At 39.0% G+C, this 22,619-nt stretch overlaps 2 protein-coding genes across 7 annotated transcripts in view; one reads left to right on the top strand and one right to left on the bottom strand.

Moving 5' to 3' along the window:
- LOC136257451 (ubiquitin carboxyl-terminal hydrolase 16-like) overlaps positions 1–22,619 on the top strand; it is a 96,924-nt gene continuing 74,305 nt past the window's right edge. Inside the window, exons 1-5 of one of the 2 annotated variants that reach the window (XM_066050668.1) lie at positions 1–153; positions 2,356–2,407; positions 2,462–2,502; positions 2,606–2,625; positions 4,178–4,245. In XM_066050668.1, the coding sequence (XP_065906740.1) occupies positions 2,394–2,407; positions 2,462–2,502; positions 2,606–2,625; positions 4,178–4,245 (143 nt within the window). In that variant the 5' untranslated portion in view covers positions 1–153; positions 2,356–2,393. The remainder of the gene's footprint in view (positions 154–2,355; positions 2,408–2,461; positions 2,503–2,605; positions 2,626–4,177; positions 4,246–22,619) is intronic. The other variant, XM_066050670.1, reaches the window with a different exon arrangement.
- Positions 14,885–22,619, bottom strand: part of LOC136257452 (uncharacterized) — a 226,695-nt gene continuing 218,960 nt past the window's right edge. Inside the window, exons 1-8 of one of the 5 annotated variants that reach the window (XR_010702008.1) lie at positions 16,643–17,509; positions 16,432–16,594; positions 16,201–16,305; positions 15,879–16,150; positions 15,790–15,818; positions 15,607–15,699; positions 15,097–15,161; positions 14,885–15,037 (exon numbers count right to left, since the gene is read on the bottom strand). Coding sequence is in view for 3 of the 5 variants with exons in the window: in XM_066050672.1 (XP_065906744.1) it covers positions 14,962–15,037; positions 15,097–15,161; positions 15,607–15,699; positions 15,790–15,818; positions 15,879–15,943; positions 16,201–16,211 (339 nt within the window). In the remaining 2 variants the exon portion in view is untranslated. Of the gene's footprint in view, positions 15,038–15,096; positions 15,162–15,606; positions 15,819–15,878; positions 16,151–16,200; positions 16,306–16,431; positions 16,595–16,642; positions 17,513–22,619 lie in introns of those variants that run through there. The other 4 variants (XM_066050673.1, XM_066050672.1, XM_066050674.1 and 1 more) reach the window with 4 other exon arrangements.

Here is a 22,619-nt window from a genome sequence, read left to right on the forward strand (position 1 = left end):
TGTGAACCCTGATTCTGTGAATCGCATTAACAACATTTCCAAGAAATATCAGTTCAAGGTATTCACATGTCATTCACGCGCACTTGTATGAAGTCTACCTAGCTGCGTGACTGAGCACCGGATCGTCCGGCACCGCCTTGGATTGATCAGAATGTAAGATCTGTAGAATAACATTATTATAGCCTTATAATCGCCTTCATACATTGCTAACGATATCAACAGGTAATTTACGTATGCTGGCCAGCCTGTCATGATGTCCTCACCGAGTCACGGGCGACTAGCTACAGTACCTTTTTTGTATTAGTTTGTAGTACAATAATGCCGAGTAGTAACGTAGTTTAAACGTACGTCCCGCTCCACTCATCAATCGCTGGGCGGTGTCAAAACTCAGTAAAGGGGCGGGGCCAGGACGGTAGTCTCGCGTGCCAGACGGTTTGTGTGGGGGCGGCAAATAAACTGTCTGGTCACTGTTGCACACTTTCCGTGAACTCACTGGAATGCAATTAGATTACATCACGGAATTGTTTTGCGCCAAGGATGATGCAATAATCGTTCCAATCACCTCTTTGAGCAGACCAAGACAATAATTGTACTGGTAATGTCCTGGTGACGTATTCGAAACATTGCTGAACGTCTTCCTCGACAATTCTGTCGTTTCACAAATCCGTAGCGAACCACGATCGTTCTTATACGAACGCTTTTAAGAGCCCTGTACTAGGGAAACAAAGATCCTAAGCCCATGGCGTTGTTAAACTTTCGAAAAAGTGATCTGTAGCCGAGATTCAGTTCTTTATTACACTAAGAATTTGAATTATTAGTGGTTGTTTCGTCACAGAGTGCGCGAAGCGATCTGATTGGCTCTGCCAACATTCCGGCAGTGGTCCCGGAATGTGTGCAACAGTGACCAGACGGTTTATTTACCGCCCCCACACAAACCGTCTGGCACACGAGACTACCAGGACGGGTCCAGTCACAGATTGTAAAAATACAGCTATGTATACTGTACGCACTTAGTTATGTGATCCCACAATCCGGCATACATGCTAAACAGCTAATTGCAGCATATTGAGTGATAATCGGTAGTGTTTACAGTACGTGTACCTAACATAAGGCATGCACTTTTTGTGTCAACATTGCTGTATGACTAGCTGCACTATTCACACTTGGTACATGTGATTAGTGGCACCTAAAAAAAAAAAATAAATAAATTTGTAGCACCTAAAATGTTACACAGTGGTATTACAATATGAAAGCTATTAAAAATCTATTGTGCATGTTATAAAGCATTTTAAAGCATTGATAATTGTCCAAAAGTTGAACAGCGGCACATTAAATTGCACATCTAGGATACGGAGCACTATAGCTTTCTGGTACTTAAAAAGTTTAAGTTATGTTATAACCCAGCACTGTAAATTCAAATGGGTACAAATGACCCAAATTTTTGGGTTGTTTTACCTGCAATTCAAATGACCGATTTTTTGGTAGTAATGACCCAAGGATGTACTTGGTTATTTTAACTTTGTAAGATACAGTCATATTACCCAAATGCCCTAAAGTCTCTTCAACCTCTAGCCAAGTGTTTGAAATAACCTTGCCATCATGGTTATTTTAACCATCTGTGGTAAAATTAACTCACGTCACAAAATATTTGTTTGTTTCTTTACATTAATTAGTAAGTCAGTCATCATTAGTAATAACATAATTAATCTATCTGTGACACATATTCACAATGATTGTTACATACTGCATCTTAATACTTTAAACATACCTGATCTTATAGAGTTTTCAAATTGTATATAAAACCTATGTTCTCCATGTTCACTTTTGATTGTGGGATGTAACACAAATGTTATAATGGCCAGTGTACTGTAAATTTAACCATTTAGCTAGTCATCTAATCTGTGCCATAGTAGACTTGACCATAGAAATTACCCAAATATGTTATTTCAACATCCTAAGTGAACAGTTACATTGACCTACCCTAGTTATTTTGACCGATTTAGTCTAGTTATAACCACTTTTAGATGGTCATTTTAACAAAAAAGTTTGTAGTTTAAATTTACCCATGGAAGTTGAATTGATCCATTTGAATTTACTGTGAGCCAAGTGCTCAGTGATTGACCACAACCGGTACCGATTATAACAGTAATTATTCAATTACTCCTAGTGCTAAAATTGGTGCCTCTCTCATGATATGCTTATAGACACCTTAAGCCACACAGTTATTCTGTCCTATGTGCATTGTTTCAAGTGTATCCATAAATTTGCGTAGGTGCATAACACAAGAAATGGGAACTGCATGACTTATAAGTAGAGTACATACATGTACGTTTATATCAGCTTTGCTATTATTAGCTTGTAATTCAGGATATCTGATTATGTAATGATACAACATGGTTAAACAAAGGTAAGCTTGAGTACATCTTACTAAATCATTTCATAGTCATTATGTATGTTTAAGAGAGGAGCATTCTCAAAACCCATTTGTTGAAGGAAGTTCAGGTAGTTAGCTATTATTGTGTTAAAATGTATTATGTGCTAATTATCTGTATATGTTTTTTTGATTAGTGTAGACCTTATTCCATGATTCTTTTCTATTTTGTAGGTGATGATGATGATGATAAAGTAAGCAATGGATCATCATTAGAAGAGCTATACATCTTCTGTGTTTGTATCCACGGCTGTGAGGGATTTGCTGATATATAGTGCAGAGTCATCTCGCAAGAGTGCAAGCGATTAAAATCCCACTAATTAAAGGAGTTGCACCCATTTCACTTGTGAGTATTCATTTAAAATGAAATGGGATGAATGCTTGCAAGCAAAATGGGTGCCACATTCTTAATGAACGAGTTTTTTAATTGCCTGCACTCTCGAGACGGTGTTGTATATGAGAAGTACTTACCATATGTGACCGGGGCTGCAAAACCGGGCATGTGGGCACAAACTACACTCTGTCATGTTACAGGTCATATCTCAGTACCGGAGCAGAATATTTGCATTCTGTAACTTGCATCATAAAGACAATTAAATGCTTACTAGGAGCTGAAAATTGCCGTAGCCTAATAGTACAAAAAGTTATGAGTGATGAAAATCTGAAACAGTAGACAAAAATCATGTGCCCACATGCCCTGTTTTCGCAGGCCCAGTCACATATACACTTGAGCCACAGGCTTGAGGTGTATATGGTATACCAAGCAGTCGGGGTAAAAGTAGTACTTGAAGCATGCTCATGCACCTAATAAGTGAAAGAACTAATAGGTACTCATCCCATTTGTTTTTTAAACTAGATTTGACAAACCAGGCTTCCACACACATCTAGATTTGTGATTTTAAAGGACTGTAAGTCAATGTAGCAGTTTGCTATTTCAAATTTTGCCTTTCATTGCATAATTCACTGTAAAAATTGTAGGAGTTACGAGCAGTTAAAGTCAAAGAATTTGATGTGTGTGGAAGCCTGATTTTGTCAAATCTGGTCACTTATACTTTAGTTTCTGATGATAGATCATGGTTTTAATAGTGTAGTGTGGGATAATAGCCCTCAGACCATTTTTCATAGCATCATTATGCTTCAACACACAATGTTAGTTAAACATTTGAGTGGGATTAAATTTTTACTTTTACCATTATGGTACTACAGTGCAATAACTAAGCCTACTAGCTTAGCTATTGGGAAAGGGAAGTAAGATATTACTTTGGACTAATCTATTTCAATGTAACTATCTTATAGTTATGTTGTTTTGTGGTTTTCTTTATATATAGCTGACACATGGTGGGTAGAAATATGCGTCCATACATTTCCTAAACAGTTATTTTTAGCACTCATTTTTTCATAGAATAATACTTTGAAACTACTAACTAAGCCTAAATCCCACAATAAAAACTTTTTGTGTGAATTATTAAAATTTTTATGTCATTGATCTCATGTGACTGTGCTATTAGAGCATGTTGATGAGCAAGCCAACATTGGTATTAGTAAGAAAGATCATCAGCCATATTCTTTGTATCTTAGTTAAAAGCTTATAGTGGTTAAATACATTTTAACTTTAAGTGTAATACTGAGCTTCATTGTATTTCAAAGTATTGTAAGTGCTTTACATTAATGCATTCCTGAGATGTTAATATCAGTGCTTATATATCGACATACACAAAGTTAACAATTCAAATAATATAATTTTAGGGTGGATGCCACTTATGTCAGTGCTTATTATGGCTATGTCCATTATACTGGATATACCAATGTCTTAGGTATGTGTGTGTGTGCGTGCATGTGTGCGTGCATGTGTGCGTGTGTGTGTGCGCGTGCGTGTGTGTGTGTGTGTGCATGCAATATGTATGTATGTACTGTATGTTAGTTATACTATTATGTTTGTGTGGTATATATCTACATATTTATAGAAATTTATATGGACATAGTTAAATGACAAAGTGTACGTATTTTACTTTTCATGAAGTACAGTTGTGGTATGAAGTATTCTTTATAGACTTGGACAACTGTTCTTACAATACTTCAAAACAGTTACGACAAAGTTTATCAGTAGTAATGCAACAACCCAAAACAATAGCTGGGTAGCACCAACATTATTACCAGAACTCATTATTTGGCAGCTGAGTATACTGAAAATTATTGAAGTATAATGACTGTATCAACTTAAAGGCTTGTTGAATACTAAAAGTAAGCTTGCACCAGCATAATTTTGAGCTTGGTGGCATCAAGCATTATGCCAGCTTATAGGATAATTGAAATGCACAATGTGTGCATGTGTGTGCCAATGATACAGCAAAACATGAACATACTATACCTCATTACTGTTTTCATAGAAAAAGTGTAATGTTATTATTATTATTACTGTTTCTCGGCTGATGATTTACACTTTGCAGAATAGTATTGAGATACTCTAACAGAGCAGTCACTTACTCTAATACAGCCAACAAGAAATGCCATATACTCCAATAAAACAGTCAGCACTTGAGCATAATGTGGTTTTGAAAGCTTAATTTTGAGCAGAAAAGGCTTGATTTTAAGCACTGTTCAAAAGCATAATACAGCCTATTTTCAAAGCATATTTTGCTTAACTACAAGGAGGCCGGATCACCAGAGATACCTCCTAACTTGTACCTGGACTAGTACTTGTTAACATGCAACAACCAGTGGAACCCTACCACTGCCATGATAGATCATTTTATCACGTGTCCTCAGCTTCTATCCACTAGGATAGTTGCATAAAACTGTTGCCGTGTTTTGTGATATGCAAAAAAAATTCAGCGTAAAGTACTTGGCTTTTTGCCTAACTGCTTTATAGAGCATGCATGTTAACTACTGCTTTAGATAATGCATTGCTGCATGCGGATTCAGCAAGTCAATTGGAGGCTTTTTAGCATAGACTAGTATATACTAGTAGAGGCCACAAATGCAATTTCAGTTTAGTTTTTTTTTGGAAATTGCAGTACAGTGGAACTTCGGTTATCTGGACCCCACTTATCTGGCTTCTCAGTTAACCGAACTACAGAAATTACTGCTCTATTAGAGTAGTGACTGTTCTATTAGGGTAGTTGATAATACTGAAATTTTTACAAACGTGCATATTATGCTATTTTAAGGTTATTTATACACAGTTTCAGAGATATGGACTTTTCAGACTTATGAACCACTCCTGGCCTCAAGGTGTTTGGATAACTGAGGTTCCACTGTATCCCTGTTTCTTTTGATTTTGAAATATTTAATTTGTGACCATCTCTAAAGAAAACCTGCATGGTTCACACAGTTTCTAAATTTCTTTTATTGTCTTAATGTAATTTGCGGTGTCCAGTATGAATGGGTTGCCAGAGTTAACTTTCAGTCTACGATCTTGAGTAGTTTTGGAATCACAGGACAAAAAATGTTCACCATGAATTGGTAAATACATCATCAGGAGGTTATAGAAACAAAACAAAGATACCATGAGTGAGCGAATAAGATAATCACTTGATTTGAAACTTGCCTCACTGAGTAATGGCTTGATTAAAACTTGTGCATTTCCTTTATAACATGCATAATTTCACTTATCAAATGGTACAGTTGTACCGTTTAAGTAGGAATCCATGTGAAATGTTTGCGCGCCGCCCAAAATCCTGCCTTTAAAAATCATCCTAGAGATATCTTACAAGACGAAAATCACCTTTACGGAATAGTACTAGTCCATATAATACATAAAGCAGCATTAAATACAACAAAACGCTTACAGGTGACCGGATACAGAATTTTAAAAATCGCCAAAACTTCGAATTTTAGACTGACTGCCTGACTGACCACAGTCGCAAGCCTAGAGGCCAAACAAAGCAGTGCACGGCCACCATTTTATGCAACAATAACAAACTCACCAGTGGGATGTGCCTCTTGGGGTTCTGACGAGTGTGTGCCCTCTACACCTTGTCTTTTCTTTGATCTTCAATCAGGCCAGGGGCGGATTCAGACTTATGGAAAGGGAGGGTCAAAAATGAACTGAGGCACTACATTGTCTCTGGTTTGATATAGGTGAGACCAAAAAAAAAAGTCACAGCTAGCTGAAAATAGCTGCCCACCTCACCAATTACACATCTATAGCTGATAAAGTACACAAAAATCCTTAAATAGCTCACTACACACTGTTCTAATACTGTGACTGCTTTATTAGAGTGACTGCTCTATTAGAGTATCTCGATCTTGGTATACTGAAAATTTTTGGAGGGGGGGTCAAGAGCCCCCTTTGACCCCCCCTGTATCCGCCCCTGAATCAGGCTGCTTGTCTTCTTCATCCAACGAAACCATATCAAGGCGTTAATTTTCTGTATCAACATATTCTTTAAGCAGCATAATAGACGCCACAAGATTATTTAAGGCGGTTAGACTACACTACTGTACAGAGGAATAGATTATATTCCTTACTGATATAATCTATGATGGAGGGTACTGTATGGAGGTACTGGTACTAGATAGCTTCACGATAGGTTACAATATCACGCCCATTCTTCATTCTACGCATTATCGATCTACCGATTAAAACCACAATGGCACACCCCTTTTGCACTAGCTGTATTTCAGTGACCACACACCTTCAATTTGGAAGGCTGACTTGACATACTCTATAATCAATCAAAACCACGCCCCTTTTTGGGCAAGCGCACATCTTTTAGGCTGCCTTGAGATACTCTAACACAGCAGTCACCCTAATAGAACAGTCACATGTTTATAGCTAGCTGTATGCCTTAACAAAAAACTAAACAAACTAGTATATAAAAAATTATAAATTTAAAAATAAATTAGGAATCCAAGCGACAAAAAGTAGTGAAACAAGAGAAGAATGACGGTAGCTATTACAGCATAGCTCGGTGGGAAATTCCTACTTTGGCATTGAACACAAAATAATGACTATATCATGCCAAAGTAGGGATTTCCCACCGAGCTATGCTGTAATAGCTACCATCGTTCTTCTCTTGTTTCACTACTTTTTATTGCTTGGATTCCTACTTTATTTTTAAATTTATAATTTTTAATATACTAGTTATAATTATAAATTTCATTTTATTGAAAAGTACACTTGTGCAGTTTTTTGCTGAGTCACGTTTAAAAACGATTTGATGTTGTGCAACTTATAAAATTCAGATTACCAATCAGGTATGCTTTTGATAGACTGTTTTCTGACAACCTATATAACCATGCCAGACATCTGCACAGTTTGTGAACACCAGGGGTGTGCTGTGGAGGGTTTGAACACTCTGAGAAAGGAGCTGAATATGTGATATACCGCATTTACTCGATTTGTGCCCCAGAGGTACTATTATTTTTTTGCCCTAAAATAAGGATAAAACCCTTCAAATAGTGCCACATTGCGGTACTATTCGAGGGTGCGCTACTAATATTTTAAACCTGCCACTACTATAGATATTCTACATCATAGCTTTATAAAACAATCACAACACATTGCTACTTACTTCTTCTATACAAGACCTTTGGTTCACTCAAGTCTTTGTAGCACAACCATGTCAGGCCTCATGCTATGTGGTCAATTTATTAACTAATATCCAGAATTTTGATTATGTTACAACTGTTTAAGTTTTGCCAGTACAATTCCTTCCTTAAATTGAGATGGAGATTAATACTAAAGGTATGAGAGCATTAGTAAAGAGTATTTACGAAAGTACAATGCAGTACTATTCGAGGGTGTAGTACAATTAAAATTATTTTCAGAAACAAGGATAAAGACCTTTGAATAATACCGCACTGCGGTACTATTCGAGGGTGTGGCACAGCAGCACAAATTGAGTAAATACGGTTTGTCTGTTTTGTGAAATTTCAGCCTATTATCTGCCTCTGATAAGCTATTTTGTAGCCTGGTACCTTCAATTACCATCCTTGTCCATTTTGTAGCCTATCTCTTGCCTGCCCCACCACCCCCACCCTCCACCCCATTTTGAAGAGTCGTGATACAGCAACACTGGTCAAAAACTATCTAATTATGTGAGAAACTCTACAAGGATTACCTTGGCCACCAGATGCTCTTAAAGGTTATGAATTGCTCCATCTTTAGTGAAAAATCCATTAATCAAATCTGCCAAGGTTGGTAAAAAACAACACTTTAAAATATTGAAATAAGTTTTTCTGTGAATTGACAATGTGCCAGTATGGATAAATTTCCAAAATCCAGTCACACATACAAATAATTTAATTTTTGTTCTATAAATAATTATGTTGCTATGCATTGCTAAGGAAGTGTAGTTCTTATTTCATACAAAGTTTCAAGGCTGCTCTATATTATTTTCTTTTGCTGAACATATCCCCATTCAACTCAAAGAGATACATTATTATGAGGCTTGTTGCTACATGGTTTTTTAGTAATTAAATGCCTGTTAACCTAATAGGAACGCTGTTCACAAAGTCTGTATAGAGTTACTACACCAGTATTTTACAGTGGTTTATAGAACTTTGCGTGGACGAGATCAAAGGGAAAAGTGTACTTTAAATTTCATAAAGCACACTCTCAGCAGGCCAACAGTGCTTCATCGACCACAAAGAGTGCTTTATTGAATGAATAAAGCACTCTTTGCGGTGCAATAAAGCACTTTTTGTGGGCAATAAAGCACAGTTGCCCATGTGCTTTAGTGCTGGCTAATAGCCTGCGGAACCCACGCCAGTACAACTAATCACCCAAGCCGGTGAAGGCTGATAGCCTCGCCACACTGAGTGATCAATCACCCCAGCCAATACGAGTTCTACCACTGGATTGCTTTTATAGATGTACCTAAATGCTTCGATGATGGGTGGGAGAAGGTAACATTGCTGTTACATTTGTTAATGTAAATGGACAAGTCCTGGAGATATCACGGAAATATTTTACCATGTGGCTCACAATAGAATCGATTGTGGGTTGCAAGCAAAACCTGCCAAAATACGTGATGAATGTCTACCATACCAAACTATGGTGAGTTACTTTGTTAAACTAATTTGTGTGCATTCAGGCTGCTAATAGTTCATGCAATGCATGTTAATTATGAGTCCTAGTTTATGGTGAAGCTACACGATTAGAAAGTTCCATAAATCATTTAAAGCATAACCTTGCTCATGTTATATGAAAAATAAAGTACTCGGTGCTTGGCCTTGATAAAAGCACTTGGCTTCGCCTTGTGCTTTATTAGTATCTCGGCTGTGCGCCTCGTGTTTTATTTTTCATATAGCACTCGTGGCTATGCTTCAACATATACAAAAAGAAACAACCCCAGTGCCAAGTGCAAAGTTTAATACATGATTTATTTAGCCTTTTTCTTGTTCACATTTACAGTGTCACAAATAAATGCACGTGACATGCATATCATTAGGGCTACAGAAACAAAACAATGATATTCAAACTCTCCATGAGTGGGTGATTAGCATGGTGTATAAGTTTAATTGGTTTGAGACTTACTTCTCTGAGTAATGGCTTGATTAAAACTTGTGGATTCTTTTCTTTGTAGCATATATAATTTCATGTACCAATTATGTTTTTTTCAAAGTTTGTGCTTGTGCAAGCTCAATGGGTTTTGCTAAGATGGTCACATTTTCCATGCAGCATACTGTACGACCAATTATCCATATAACTCTACTGTATGAGTCATACAGTACAGTTATACAGATAATCGGGCAATACAGTACACTTAGGCAAATGCGGTATAGTTATAAGAGGTTACAATAGGAATGTTGTGAAAGCAACCCCACTCAGACAGTATGATTAATCACATTGTAAATCACCAAACCTAGCCAAACTAACCCCACCCGTTTGTTCAATGACTAGTGCTTACACATGCATGGCAGTGTTTCAATTGCAACAGTATACATGTACTGGGAGGTATCTATCCCATTTTACTTAAATTTACTTATAAACCATAATAGCAGGATCATGGTAAAGATGCTGTTATTCTTTTAGAAAATACTGTTGCAGCAAAAGCAGAGTGGATGACAGTGAAAAGGGTCAGTCCCATGATATTCACAAACATCCCACAAATTCAAATAAAGGATACCAATATGGTAGGCCAACTGGTATAACAAAAATTTGAAAGAAATTTACAATGTGGTTTTATAGAAGATGTAACTAGCTTTGGAGGTACGCCAGGAGAGAAAGATCCACACACTGATTAGCAACCAAAACCCTGAGAAAATGATGATCAGTCCACTGAAGGGGAAGGTGGTGATGCAGATATAGTGGAAGGTAGTGTAGAAAATATTTGATTACTTGCATGGTTCAGCCAAAGGTTTTTCAAATAATGCCAGAAGAAGGCATGCATTTGAGAAACTATATGTTTCAGTTAATGTAGACCTTACGTATAAGGCCATGCCAGTTGATTCGCAGTTTAAAGTCTCAAAAATACCTTAAGAGTAGAAAATCTTTTTCACTTTTATGAATGTAACTTGTCCGTGCTATGTTTCTAAACTACTACTGCTTGGCCATAACTCAGCCAACTGCATACTAACTATGTACAGTACTTAATATGACTGTATTTTTACATATGCAAAAACAGTGTAGTTAATTAGGAACTGTAAGCTATAACTGCATGATTATGGTGAGTGTCTTGTTTGCTGATGTAGTGTGCGTGTGTGTGCAAAGGATGTAGAACAGGACCAACAGGTTTAGAGGGCTAAATGATAGTTAAACAAAGCATGCAACAGCATGTATTAATACATATAACTGTTTGGTCTTGCAGGATCGCATGACCTGTAAAATGCCAATGGTCCAGAATGGCCCCTTTGTTTTACTTTACTTTAAAGTTTTTGATTTGTATAGCTATATGCACACAGTATATTCATGAAGGATGTACAATAATATCTCCTACACAACCCTAAAATAACCTTTATAAACAATTGAGATATTCTAATAGAACAGTCAGCTACAAATATTTTCTGAATAGACCAGTTTATTTAAAGACCTTAAAAATGCAATTAGTGTTAATTGCGTATAATGTAACAACTGGATTCTGTGGATACCCATAAAAACGTATTGAAGCCATTGGGAAAAAAATGGCTGAATTGGTAACCAAGAAACAGCATAGGTCTTTAGCCAGCATTACAGCCGCGCAACTCAGAGCTCCATTGTGTAGCCAGACTGCCAGCAGGTTTGGTAAAAGCAGTAGACCATGCATGCGCTCAACCCTGGCTAACCGTGTGTTGATAACATGTAGCTTTATACTAGCACTGTACTAGAAAATTATGCCTGCACTAGAAAAACACCAGAAGAGAGAAAGCCTGTCTAAACAAATGGCTACTAAGAATGCATTGTTTCTAGATATGTACCGATATAAGAAAACTAAACCGATCCGATACTGATACGATATGGATTAATCATTTTGAAACTGATACAATACCGATATAACTAAATGTAGCTATTTATGTTTGAGGAACCACATATGCCATGTTTAAATGTAATTTATTGTTCACAATAAATTTAAGTTAACATGCAGGGATCAGTGTAAAGGGATTTATTGCGCTACAGCTAGTATAAGTCACATGCGCTAAAATACCAGATCGCGCACTACAATAAACCGGTTACAAAAACCAGTCAAACAAGTTTCCAGCCACGTTTTGCTCACCTGTCAATAGTGTGAAGAAACAGCAGCGGGATACTAGCAATACAATTATAGAAACAGCAGCAGAATACTGGGAATACACTTATCAGGATCCAAAACTGTGCATTATAATTGTCAAGTATCGTGTGTCTTTCATGTATTTGTGTTGATTTAGCCCGGTTACTCGTCATGCCAAAGCGAAGAAAAAGTGGTACTACCCAACCACCCACCAAGCGCCATTCACCTCGTGCCTCAAACTCCAATACAGAACAAGCCTCACCAGAGCAAATAGCCTCGGGACGAAGTTCACCTGAGACCCAATCCCAGGCATCAGGCGCAACTCAGTAACAGACTGGGGAGCAAGCGTCAGGTACAACTCAGCAACAGACCGAGGAGCAAGCGGCGAACGGCAGGGGGTCGCAACACCAGCAGACCGACGAAGAAGCAACGACCAGCACTAGGACGCAACACCAGCAGACCGACGAAGAAGCAACGACCAGCACTGGGACGCAACAGCAATCACCCCTCACGCAAACTGTGTCTAAGCTAGATGACATGATAAAACTCTTGACCACCTCACTCAACAGCCATCAGGCCAGCAACCCACCAACCAACATTTCAACCACTGCTCCTACACCAATTGACACCACCCAACTTCAAGGTACCTCATCAAGTGATGAGTCAGGGGAAGCACTATCTGTTGTCTCTGAACACCCACCTGTTCATTCCCCACCAGCGGCGAGAATCATGGCAACTGGTAACTCCCATAGGAGCACCTTTGACACATCACTCACTAGAACTCAGACCCCAGCAGTGTCATTACCACCAGTGACAGCAAAACTAAGGGAAAAGATAATTAGTGGTGAGTTCGTTGATTTTAATCTATTACTGCCCAAAGCCATGTTCTCGAGTAGCCAACCCCCAGAACCACAAAAATCATTTACTGTGCAGTTAACTTCTGGGAATGACGACTTTGTAGTTAGGCCCACACAAACTTCAAAAAAGATTTCTTCATTCCAATCATGGATGGAGGCATGGAACATCTATTTAGCCATCATAGTTGAACATGCCCCTTCCCGTGCACCATCCCTGATTGCATACCAACGTATCATCACATCAGTTAGTAATCATCACCCACCCTCGGCTTGGCTAAATTATGATGTGCGGTTCCACACCCTAGCAGCATCAGACCCCCTCCTGCGGTGGGATGTGCGTGAAAATGAATTGTGGCTGGAATTATTTTCAGGGACCTCTTCCTCAACTAAGTGGCCTTGTGGTTATTGCGGTGCAACAACTCATTACCCAGAAAATTGTCTTTTTCGTCCCCAACCTGTTTCAGCACCAAATAGAGACCAACACCCAACAACCAACCCTGTTATTAGCTTCCACTGAAGGGAGCACCCCAGTGAGGGCGGATCAAACAAACAGTCAAGCTTCCAACAGCCAAGGCGAACCTGTCACGCCTTCAATCGTTCAACCTGCCGACGTATCCCGTGTAACTTCCTACACATCTGCGAAATATGTGGTGCCAGCCACAGTGCACGGTTCTGCCCCAACAGGGGTGGCGCCACTTATTAAACCAAAACCTTGGACTCCTTTACGACCGTTTGTTCTCAAACGGGAATTAAGTAATCACCCCAACAAAGCTTTCGTTGAGCAGCTTATTAATGACCTATGCCATGGCTGTTCTATTGGCTACAAAGGACCTCAATTTTCTTATCATGCAAATAATTTAGTCTCCGCATATCAACAGCTCACTGTTATTGATGCCACCCTCAGAAAGGAGTGCCAGTTAGGACGTATTTTAGGACCTTTTCAAACTCCTCCCCTACCAAATTTTTGGACATTGGGACTGGACTTAGTCCCTAAGCATGATGGTGGATGGAGAATAATTTATCATTTATCTGCACCACCATATATCAGACTCACGGTAGTGAGTCGCGCGGCCAAGAAACTACAAAGCGCACGCCCAATTAAAAGATGCGCGGCCACTACTGTGAGTTATTTACGTGTAGGGCCGGTTTTGCAATATTAGTCCTAAATTACGCAACATCTCTCAATAGATTTGTATTGCGTTACGTGATAAAAAATCTTTAGGAGTCGTTATCATCATCATCATCTTCATAGTTTTCTTGCGACCTCGCTAAAATAAAAAAGTAACCATCGCAAAATAAAAAATAGGTGTATTTCACTTTATTTCTCTACCTTATGTTACAACTACTGTCACATTATACCAGTCAACCAGTCAACATAGCCGTGTTTGTATAGTCCATCTAGCACTGACATTATCCAATCCTGGTTTGCCTATACGCGTATTTTCTTCAATCAACCTCTAATCCCTACAATAACTTTTAAAGACACGACGTGGACACAAACTCTAATGCCTGATAAACAAGTCGTGACAGCGTGCTGAACCGTAAGTTCCCTAGGGATGGCATTTTAAGCAGAAATCTTTTAAATTCCATTTAGTACCACACCCCATGCGAGCGTTTATAAATCGCCAGTTGTCTTATGGTTTGAAGAACAAAATCACTAGCGAAGGTGCTTTAAGCATACTCTTCAATTCTCTATTTACATGTAATTTTTAATAGATTAACCACAAAGGCCGATAAGGTGAATACAAAAGGTAACAAGCCTTTAGGGGTTACCACCTCTATGTAGTGTGTACCATGTAGCTTGTGTTCTGGCTTTCATTAAGTATTATGCACACGCAAATGGTGCAACAAAATTTTGTAATGGATTGCTCGAATGTGGTTCGTGGTGTTGTGGCTCGAATGTGGTTCGTGGTTTGCCAGTGACCATGTATGAGTTGGGGTTGGTCCACACAACTTACACAATATTCAAATTTCATGATGGCCATGATAATTTCTTGCCATATGGTAAACATACAACAATGTGTAACAACGTTAATTAACATCACATCAAGACTTGACTAAAAATAGTTTCAACAATAGTGATGATTTCTTGTATGTCAGCATGACAATACTGAGACCTGTAAAAGAATAAGCAGGCACTGAAGTTAACCTTAAATTAAACACTCATGCAACTGACCTAGAACATCGGTCGCAACACCAAAAACACTTATTTCGATATCTGATGACACAATCCAGCAGGCACTGAATTAAAAGAGAATATACAAAAAATCAATATGCCGGGCTGTGTCAATAATAGCATGGATAATCAAAATGAACAAAAATTATATCCCAGGCTAAGTGAATGAATAACATAACTGTTGGGTAAGCATGTTAAACCAGAACATTAGGACATTAGTCAAACCAGAACATTAGGACATTAGTCAAACAAAAGTACGCTATCACAACTTGGTCATAATACAATGTTTGTACCACTGGACTTCACACTGGTTGCCCAAAAATTGTGCCATTCCGGGACAACAGCATAATATTATGAAACAAATAGTTACTACAACACAGAAGGCTTACTGTTGCACTGTCTACACTGATATACCATAATTTAAAAACATAACAGGTGGGCATTAAATACAATACACTTAATATCTGGGTACTAGGAAAAAATCACTAACATCACAACATGTAAACTGACCTGGAAATTAACACCCTTGATGCCACTACAGTCTACTCTGGATACTTGTTCGAACCCATCAACACTATGCCTGATACATCTGAGTAGACTGACCTGCAAATTCACATCACTAGTATACAGTGATAATTGATAACTGCAAAAACAACAATTGCAATAATACAATTCTTCTGTACGTCAACTGACCTGAAATTCATGACACTCAATACCGAGACCTGTAAAAGAATAAGCAGGCACTGAAGTCAACCTTAAATTAAACACACATGCAAACTGACCTGGAACATCGGTCGCAACACCAAAGACATTTGTTTCGATATCTGACAAAACAATCCAGCAGGCACTGAATTAAAAAGAGAATGTGCAAAAAATCAATATGCCAGGCTGTACCAATAAAGGATGAATAATCAAAATGAACTAAAAATATATATATATCCCATATGCAGGTTAAGTGAGTAACATAACTGTTGGGTAAGCATGTAAACCAGAACATTTGGTCATAAGTCAAACAAAAGTACGCTATCACAAACTGGTCACTGATAATTGATAACTACAAAAAGAACAATTGCAATAATACAATTCCTCTGAATGTCAACTGACCTGAAATTCATGACACCTGTATCTTTGTTCCTGCATGGTCTCAACTTACATATGTACCATGATCACATTCAACTGCTAGTGGATAAACCAGTATGACCAGATAGCCTGCAAAAACCAACAAGCAGGTGTTAAATACAATACACATACCTAAAGCCTGGAATATGAAAACTATTATATAAGCATTATTCCACACTGATATAGTAATAGATTATAGGATGTTGTGGAACTTGCCTAAACGTGTAAACTTGAACATGAGGACAACTGCATAATCTGGACACTTGGAATTGTCCAATACCTGATGAACCGCAAGTAGGTACTAATGACATTCACTTCAACATTTTATCCCAGCTGGGTGAATCTCTTGTAACTGAGTAAAAAGGTGTTTATTTTCCACCTGCAACCACAGTTCTACATTTCTGTGGTTGGGTGTACATAAACTGACCTGGAAAATCAGTATGCCATAGGGGTATGGAAATGGTTCCTTTCCTTCTGTTGTGACATTACTTACAGCTGACTGGTAAATGATCATCGATGTCCCCATGGACCCCAACAATGAGTATACCAATAACTTCACAAGTTGGAATGAATTTCCTTTCAACATGTGGTGGAATGAATTTCCTTTCAACATCTGGTGGACAGGTCCAAAAACCGTATCGCACAAACACGGTGAATCAGTGTGTGGCGATGTGACACGTTGCACAAACTTCACTCCTCATTTCGTTAGCATTCAAGACCGGCATATATCATAGAGTCCCTCAGTATTCTTGCCGGACTCTTACTTTTTCAAGCGTTGCTCAAGCTATGTAGTTTCTCACAAGGGGCTCGAGTTTCTCAGTAAAGTCGAGCCGATTAAAGTACACCTCACCATCCAGTTACATTCTTAAACCATTCAATTTAAAAGCACGTATCATGAGTGTCCGCTTAAGGTAATTAGGGACTTTCCACGAGATTTCCCCTGAATAGATCACGTGTTAGTTGTCAATCTGGTGGATTCTGGTGGTATACATGGTTCAACAATGCGGTAAGTGTAGTATAAGCTGTCAATGAATAATTGTTTGTGCACTGCTAAACTAAGTTATTTTTGTGTGATAAGCATGCTTGAGGAAGGGTCTGGGGGACGAGACTAATGTTTTGACAGCAGTTGATGGACAGCAGTTGATGATGGCCAGGCAAAGAACTGCGAGAAGAACTACTATGATAGTATGATAGTAGGGAAAAATTCCCACCCCTATAGCTCTGCCTAGGGGCATTAACTAGCATTATCTACAGCTACTGTATTATGTTGCTAATATGTACATTCAGGCCAAGAATAAAGGTGAAAGTGGTAGTAAGGCTAATCCTATTATTTTGCTGAACAGGCAAGGGAGTCTGGGACTCTGGGGACATGTTCCCTCAGGAAAGTACAAGTACTACAACTTTTTTGTTTTAATTGCTTCATCAAGTATAAAAATTTCAGTCAAAAGGTGATGATCGAGCTCTGGTCTTATGTACTGGTTGGAGTGGTTGTATCGATACTGCACTGTGACATCCTTGAGGGGTTATTGCTGGCATTGTCCATGGCAATACTATTCCATCTCCCCGAGTCTTGATGATTGAGTCCTCCATTCCTTTCTCTGCTGCTCCAATCCTGAAGTTGTGACCACAGTCAAAAGGTGACGATCGAGGCTCTGGTCTTGCATCTATACTGTACTGCAACACCCTTGAGGGGTTAGTACCGGCATTGTCCATTGCAACACTGTTCCATCTCCCATATACAAGTCTTGATGGTTGAGTCCTCTATTCCTTTCTCTGCTGCTCTAATCCTGAAGTTGTGACCAAAATATTAAAAAATGGTTATAACATGATAAATGATTATGATGATAACAATTACAAATGTATTTATAGCTGTGTAGCAACTGTGAACTAATTAGGCACTTGCAAGTTTAATTAGGTGTCTGAAGCATTTGACATGCACAGATATGAGATATATTCATGACGTGCAGGCAGTAAAGATAAATTTACTCTAATAGAACAGTCATACTACACCGTAAATTCATACTTCCGAATTTACGATGTTATGAAACAATCATTATTATGTATGGATTTTACTGACTCTCCAAGATAATATTCTACATTAATGTTAATTGCTCATTTCCAAAAAATTACCTTTTAAAACCAAATGTAGAGTGACAAAAATGAGTGATATCCACCCCAAAAACACCTTCGCTGTAAAAAAGGCGCGCCCAAGAAACTACAAGTACCTGGAACCCAATGTAAAAAAGAAAAAGAAAAATCAGCTTAGCTGCAGTGAAAAGTAACTGGTAACTTAAAGAGCTGATATCTGAAGCGGCCAAGAATATAATTACTAAAGTTTAATCCATGCAAGAACATCTTGGCTATAAAACAGGTGTATACGTGAAAGTAACTGGCAACTGAAATGGCGGATATCTGAAGCGGCCAAGAATGAATGGTCATATACAACTAATTCAAATATTTAACACTGAACCTTTATAATTCAGCTGTGTTCTATATTCACTCTTACTGCATCGTAAAGTAATTTCTTTTAACTCTAATTGGCTGGTAATTTGGCCGCCTTTTTTTGCTCTATTATACTGACTATTAAAAAAGGCGGCCAAATTACCAGCCAATTAGAGTTAAAAGAAATTACTTCACGATGCAGCAAGAGTGAATATAGAACACAGCTGAATTATAAAGGTTCAGTGTTAAATATTTGAATTAGTTGTATATGACCATTCATTCTTGGCCGCTTCAGATATCAGCCATTTCAGTTGCCAGTTACTTTCATGCATACACCTGTTTTATAGCCTAGGTGTTCTTGCATGGATTAAACTTTAGTAATTGTATTCTTGGCCGCTTCAGATATCAGCTCTTTAAGTTACCAGTTACTTTTCACTTCAGCTAAGCTGATTTTTCTTTTTCTTTTTTACATTGGGTTCCAGGTACTTGTAGTTTCTTGGGCGCGCCTTTTTTACAGTGAAGGTGTTTTTGGGGTGGATAAGCATTAACCATTTTATTGATCCCGATGATTACTCCCTATTGTACTGTACTATAGATGATGCATACGATTTTATTAACCAGATGGGTCCCGGTACATTGCTAAGTAAAAAATACCTAAAGGACGCTTTCAGGCTTATCCCAGTACACCCATCCCAATGGAACCTTCTGGGAATATGCTGGAAAACACGCTTCTACATTGACACCTGTTTACCCTTTGGGTTGAGGTCTTCGCCATATCTATTTAACCGTTTATCTGAGGCAATACATTGGATTCTGATGAATAACTATGGTGTCCATCACTTATTACATTATCTCGATGATTTTTTAACTGCGGGCCCACCCCAATCTCTGATTTGTATTTGTAATCTTAATTCTATGTTGCCACTCTGCAAACAGATTCATGCCCCTATAAAACCTTCCAAGATTGAAGGTCCATCCACTTCCATTACTTTCCTTGGAATACATCTTGACACTGTAGCTATGGTAGCTAACATCACTCAAGAACACAAGGATTCTTTACTAGTGGAGCTTAACCAGCTTTACTGGCGCCGTCGGTGCACTAAACGTGAACTTTTATCTTTAATAGGCAAACTCTCCTTTGCCTGTAAGGTCATTCCATCGGGTAGGATCTTCTTGCGAAGGCTAATTGACATTAGCACAACTGTTGAAAAACTACACTATCACCTTCCTCTGTCTCAGGAGGCTAAACTAGATTTGAAGTGGTGGCTAGAAGTCTTGCCACAATGGTCAGGCAGGAGTTTAATACTTGAGTCTCACTGGACATCAAGCAGCACAATGGAACTATTCACAGATGCCTCTGGTAATGAGGGATGGGGTGCATACTGGGCAGGGAGATGGATCTCAGCCCATTGGTCCACACCGCAAACCACAATGAGTATTGCATGGAAAGAACTTTATGCCATTGTGTTGTCAGCCCATTCATGGGGCTCACTATGGCAACGCAGAAAAATCCGTGTTCACTGTGATAACCAGACTGTAGTTGACATATGGGAGTCTGGTACCAGCAAGTCTCCCGAGATCATGGCTCTGGTATGCATGCTGTTTTTCTGTGCTGCCCACAATAACTTTAATGTGTGTGTCCAACACATACCTGGTGTTAATAATGTAATCGCGGATGCTCTTTCTCGTTTCCAGCAAGATCGGTTCAGGAAACTAGCTCCAAAGGCCAACCTGCACCCAGACAACATTCCTGCTTGGTCTCAGCAAGCCTTCATTGCCGCCTCCTGCAGTGCAGATATAATGGTGTCGCTCAGTCAACCCGACGCACCTATCAGTCAGGCTTGAATGCATATTTCTCATTCTGCTCCCGTTTTAATATTACGCCTACACCAGCTTCATCTCTCACCTTACAATATTTTTGTGTAGAAAAAAGTCAATCAGTGTCATATAAAACAATAAAAGTGTACTTAGCCGCCATTCACCTAATGCATATTGAAACTGGCTTCCCTGACCCCACTACTGATGAATCATTACATTTAGTCTGTAGAGGCATTCGCTGTAAACAGAGTTGTGTGGAACGGACAAGGCTGCCTATCACCATCAATTTGTTAAGAACACTGAAATCTCAGCTACGTTCCTCCCAAAAGTCACTTTTAGACCAACGTTTACTATGGGCAGCATTTACTTTGTCATTTTATGGTTTTCTAAGAGCTAGCGAATGTTTAAGTCTAACGTGGTCAGATATGCTTATCCATGATGATCATCTTACCATTACACTACGGCAATCAAAAACGGACCCCTTCAGGAGAGGGCAATCAATTCAGGTCTATTCCTCTTTGACAACCACCTGTCCAGTACAAGCTCTAAACAAGTACGCTAATTTGATCACTGCAAAGCAACCACATCACTTAGTATTCTGTGCGGGCACCTACTCACCCCTGTCCCATCCTCAGCTTACCGCTGAGGTGCGTCAGCTATTATCCTGCACTGGTATGAGCCCATCTGATTACGCATCACACAGCTTCAGGATTGGGGCAGCAACTACAGCAGCAGCAGTGGGGCTACCTCCATACTTGATAAAAACACTTGGAAGATGGAATAGCAATGCCTATATGTGCTACACTCGCTGCCCACAAAGTGTCATTGCCGCAACTTCACAACAACTATCAGCAGCTTCAGTACCAGTTAACACTACCTGGAACCCTGATTTACATTAGCACTAACTGGGATCAATGATGTACACTTGCACATACATAGTAACTCACATATCATGGTACAATAGATTTTATAGTAGAAACTCATTTAGCATCATGTGTACAGAAACCTATTTCATGTATACACTTTATATTATGTATATTCAAATGCAGCAATGCTTTTCAAAGGTTGTAAAACGGAGTAAGTTTTCTTCTTGACATGTCACTGCACTTCTGTTCACATCTGGCACAATGGGCAGCTGGGGAGAGGCACTGGGCCAGTGACTAAAAAACAAATAGATAACAAATAAAGAAATGTCATTATGAAAATACAGTAAACATCTCACAAAAAAATTATTTGGCGGTAAATTGGGCGCTGAAGCTTGCAAATTCATTATTAAAATACAAAGTAGATAAACTCCATCTAGTACGTGTGTACTGATGTGTCCTTACCAGCACGTGTATGTGTTGATATGTTCCTTCCTGGCACGTGTATGTGCTTATATGTCCCTTCCCAGCACATGTGTGTGCTGATAAGTCCCTTCCTGGCACGTGTGTGTGCTGAGATGTCCCCTCCCAGCACATGTGTGTGTGCTGATATTCCCTTCCTGGCACGTGTGTGTGCTGATATGTCCCTTGCCGGCACGTGTGTGTGCTGACATGTCCTATCCGGTACGTGTGTGTGCTAATATGTCCTATCCGGCACGTGTGTGTGCTGAGGTGTCCTGTTTGGCACGTGTGTGTGCTGATGTGTCCTTTTTTTCCCGGCACGTGTGTGTGCTGATGTAATGTTTCCTACCCGGCACGTGTGTGTGCTGATGTGTTCTCTCCGGCACGTGTGTGCTGATGTGCCCTACCTGACACATGTGTGTGCTGATAATTACTACCCGGCACATGTGTACTGATGTGTTAGATCCGTCAAAGTGCACATATTTCCCTCCTCGGTTGGCCCATTGGTGACCCAAAAAACTTACATGCGGTATCTTCTGAGTCACGGTGTGGTGGTTGGGTGGTTGAGGCCTCACATAGTGAGGACACAATACGCAAGTGTATATAATCTGCAGGGAGAAGACCCAGATACAATATGTGATGTTGGTGTAGGGTTTGCTGTTTGTCTACAGGGTATAAGTGGAAGTATGCCATGTTAAATGTAATTTATTGTTCACAATAAATTTAAGTTAACATGCAGGGATCAGTGTCAAGGGATTTATTGCGCTACAGTCACATAAGTCACATGCGCTAAAAGTCACATGCGCTAAAAGTCACATG

Source organism: Dysidea avara, chromosome 6 (genome assembly GCF_963678975.1).
Source record: "Dysidea avara chromosome 6, odDysAvar1.4, whole genome shotgun sequence".
NCBI classification, from domain to species: Eukaryota; Metazoa; Porifera; class Demospongiae; order Dictyoceratida; family Dysideidae; genus Dysidea; species Dysidea avara.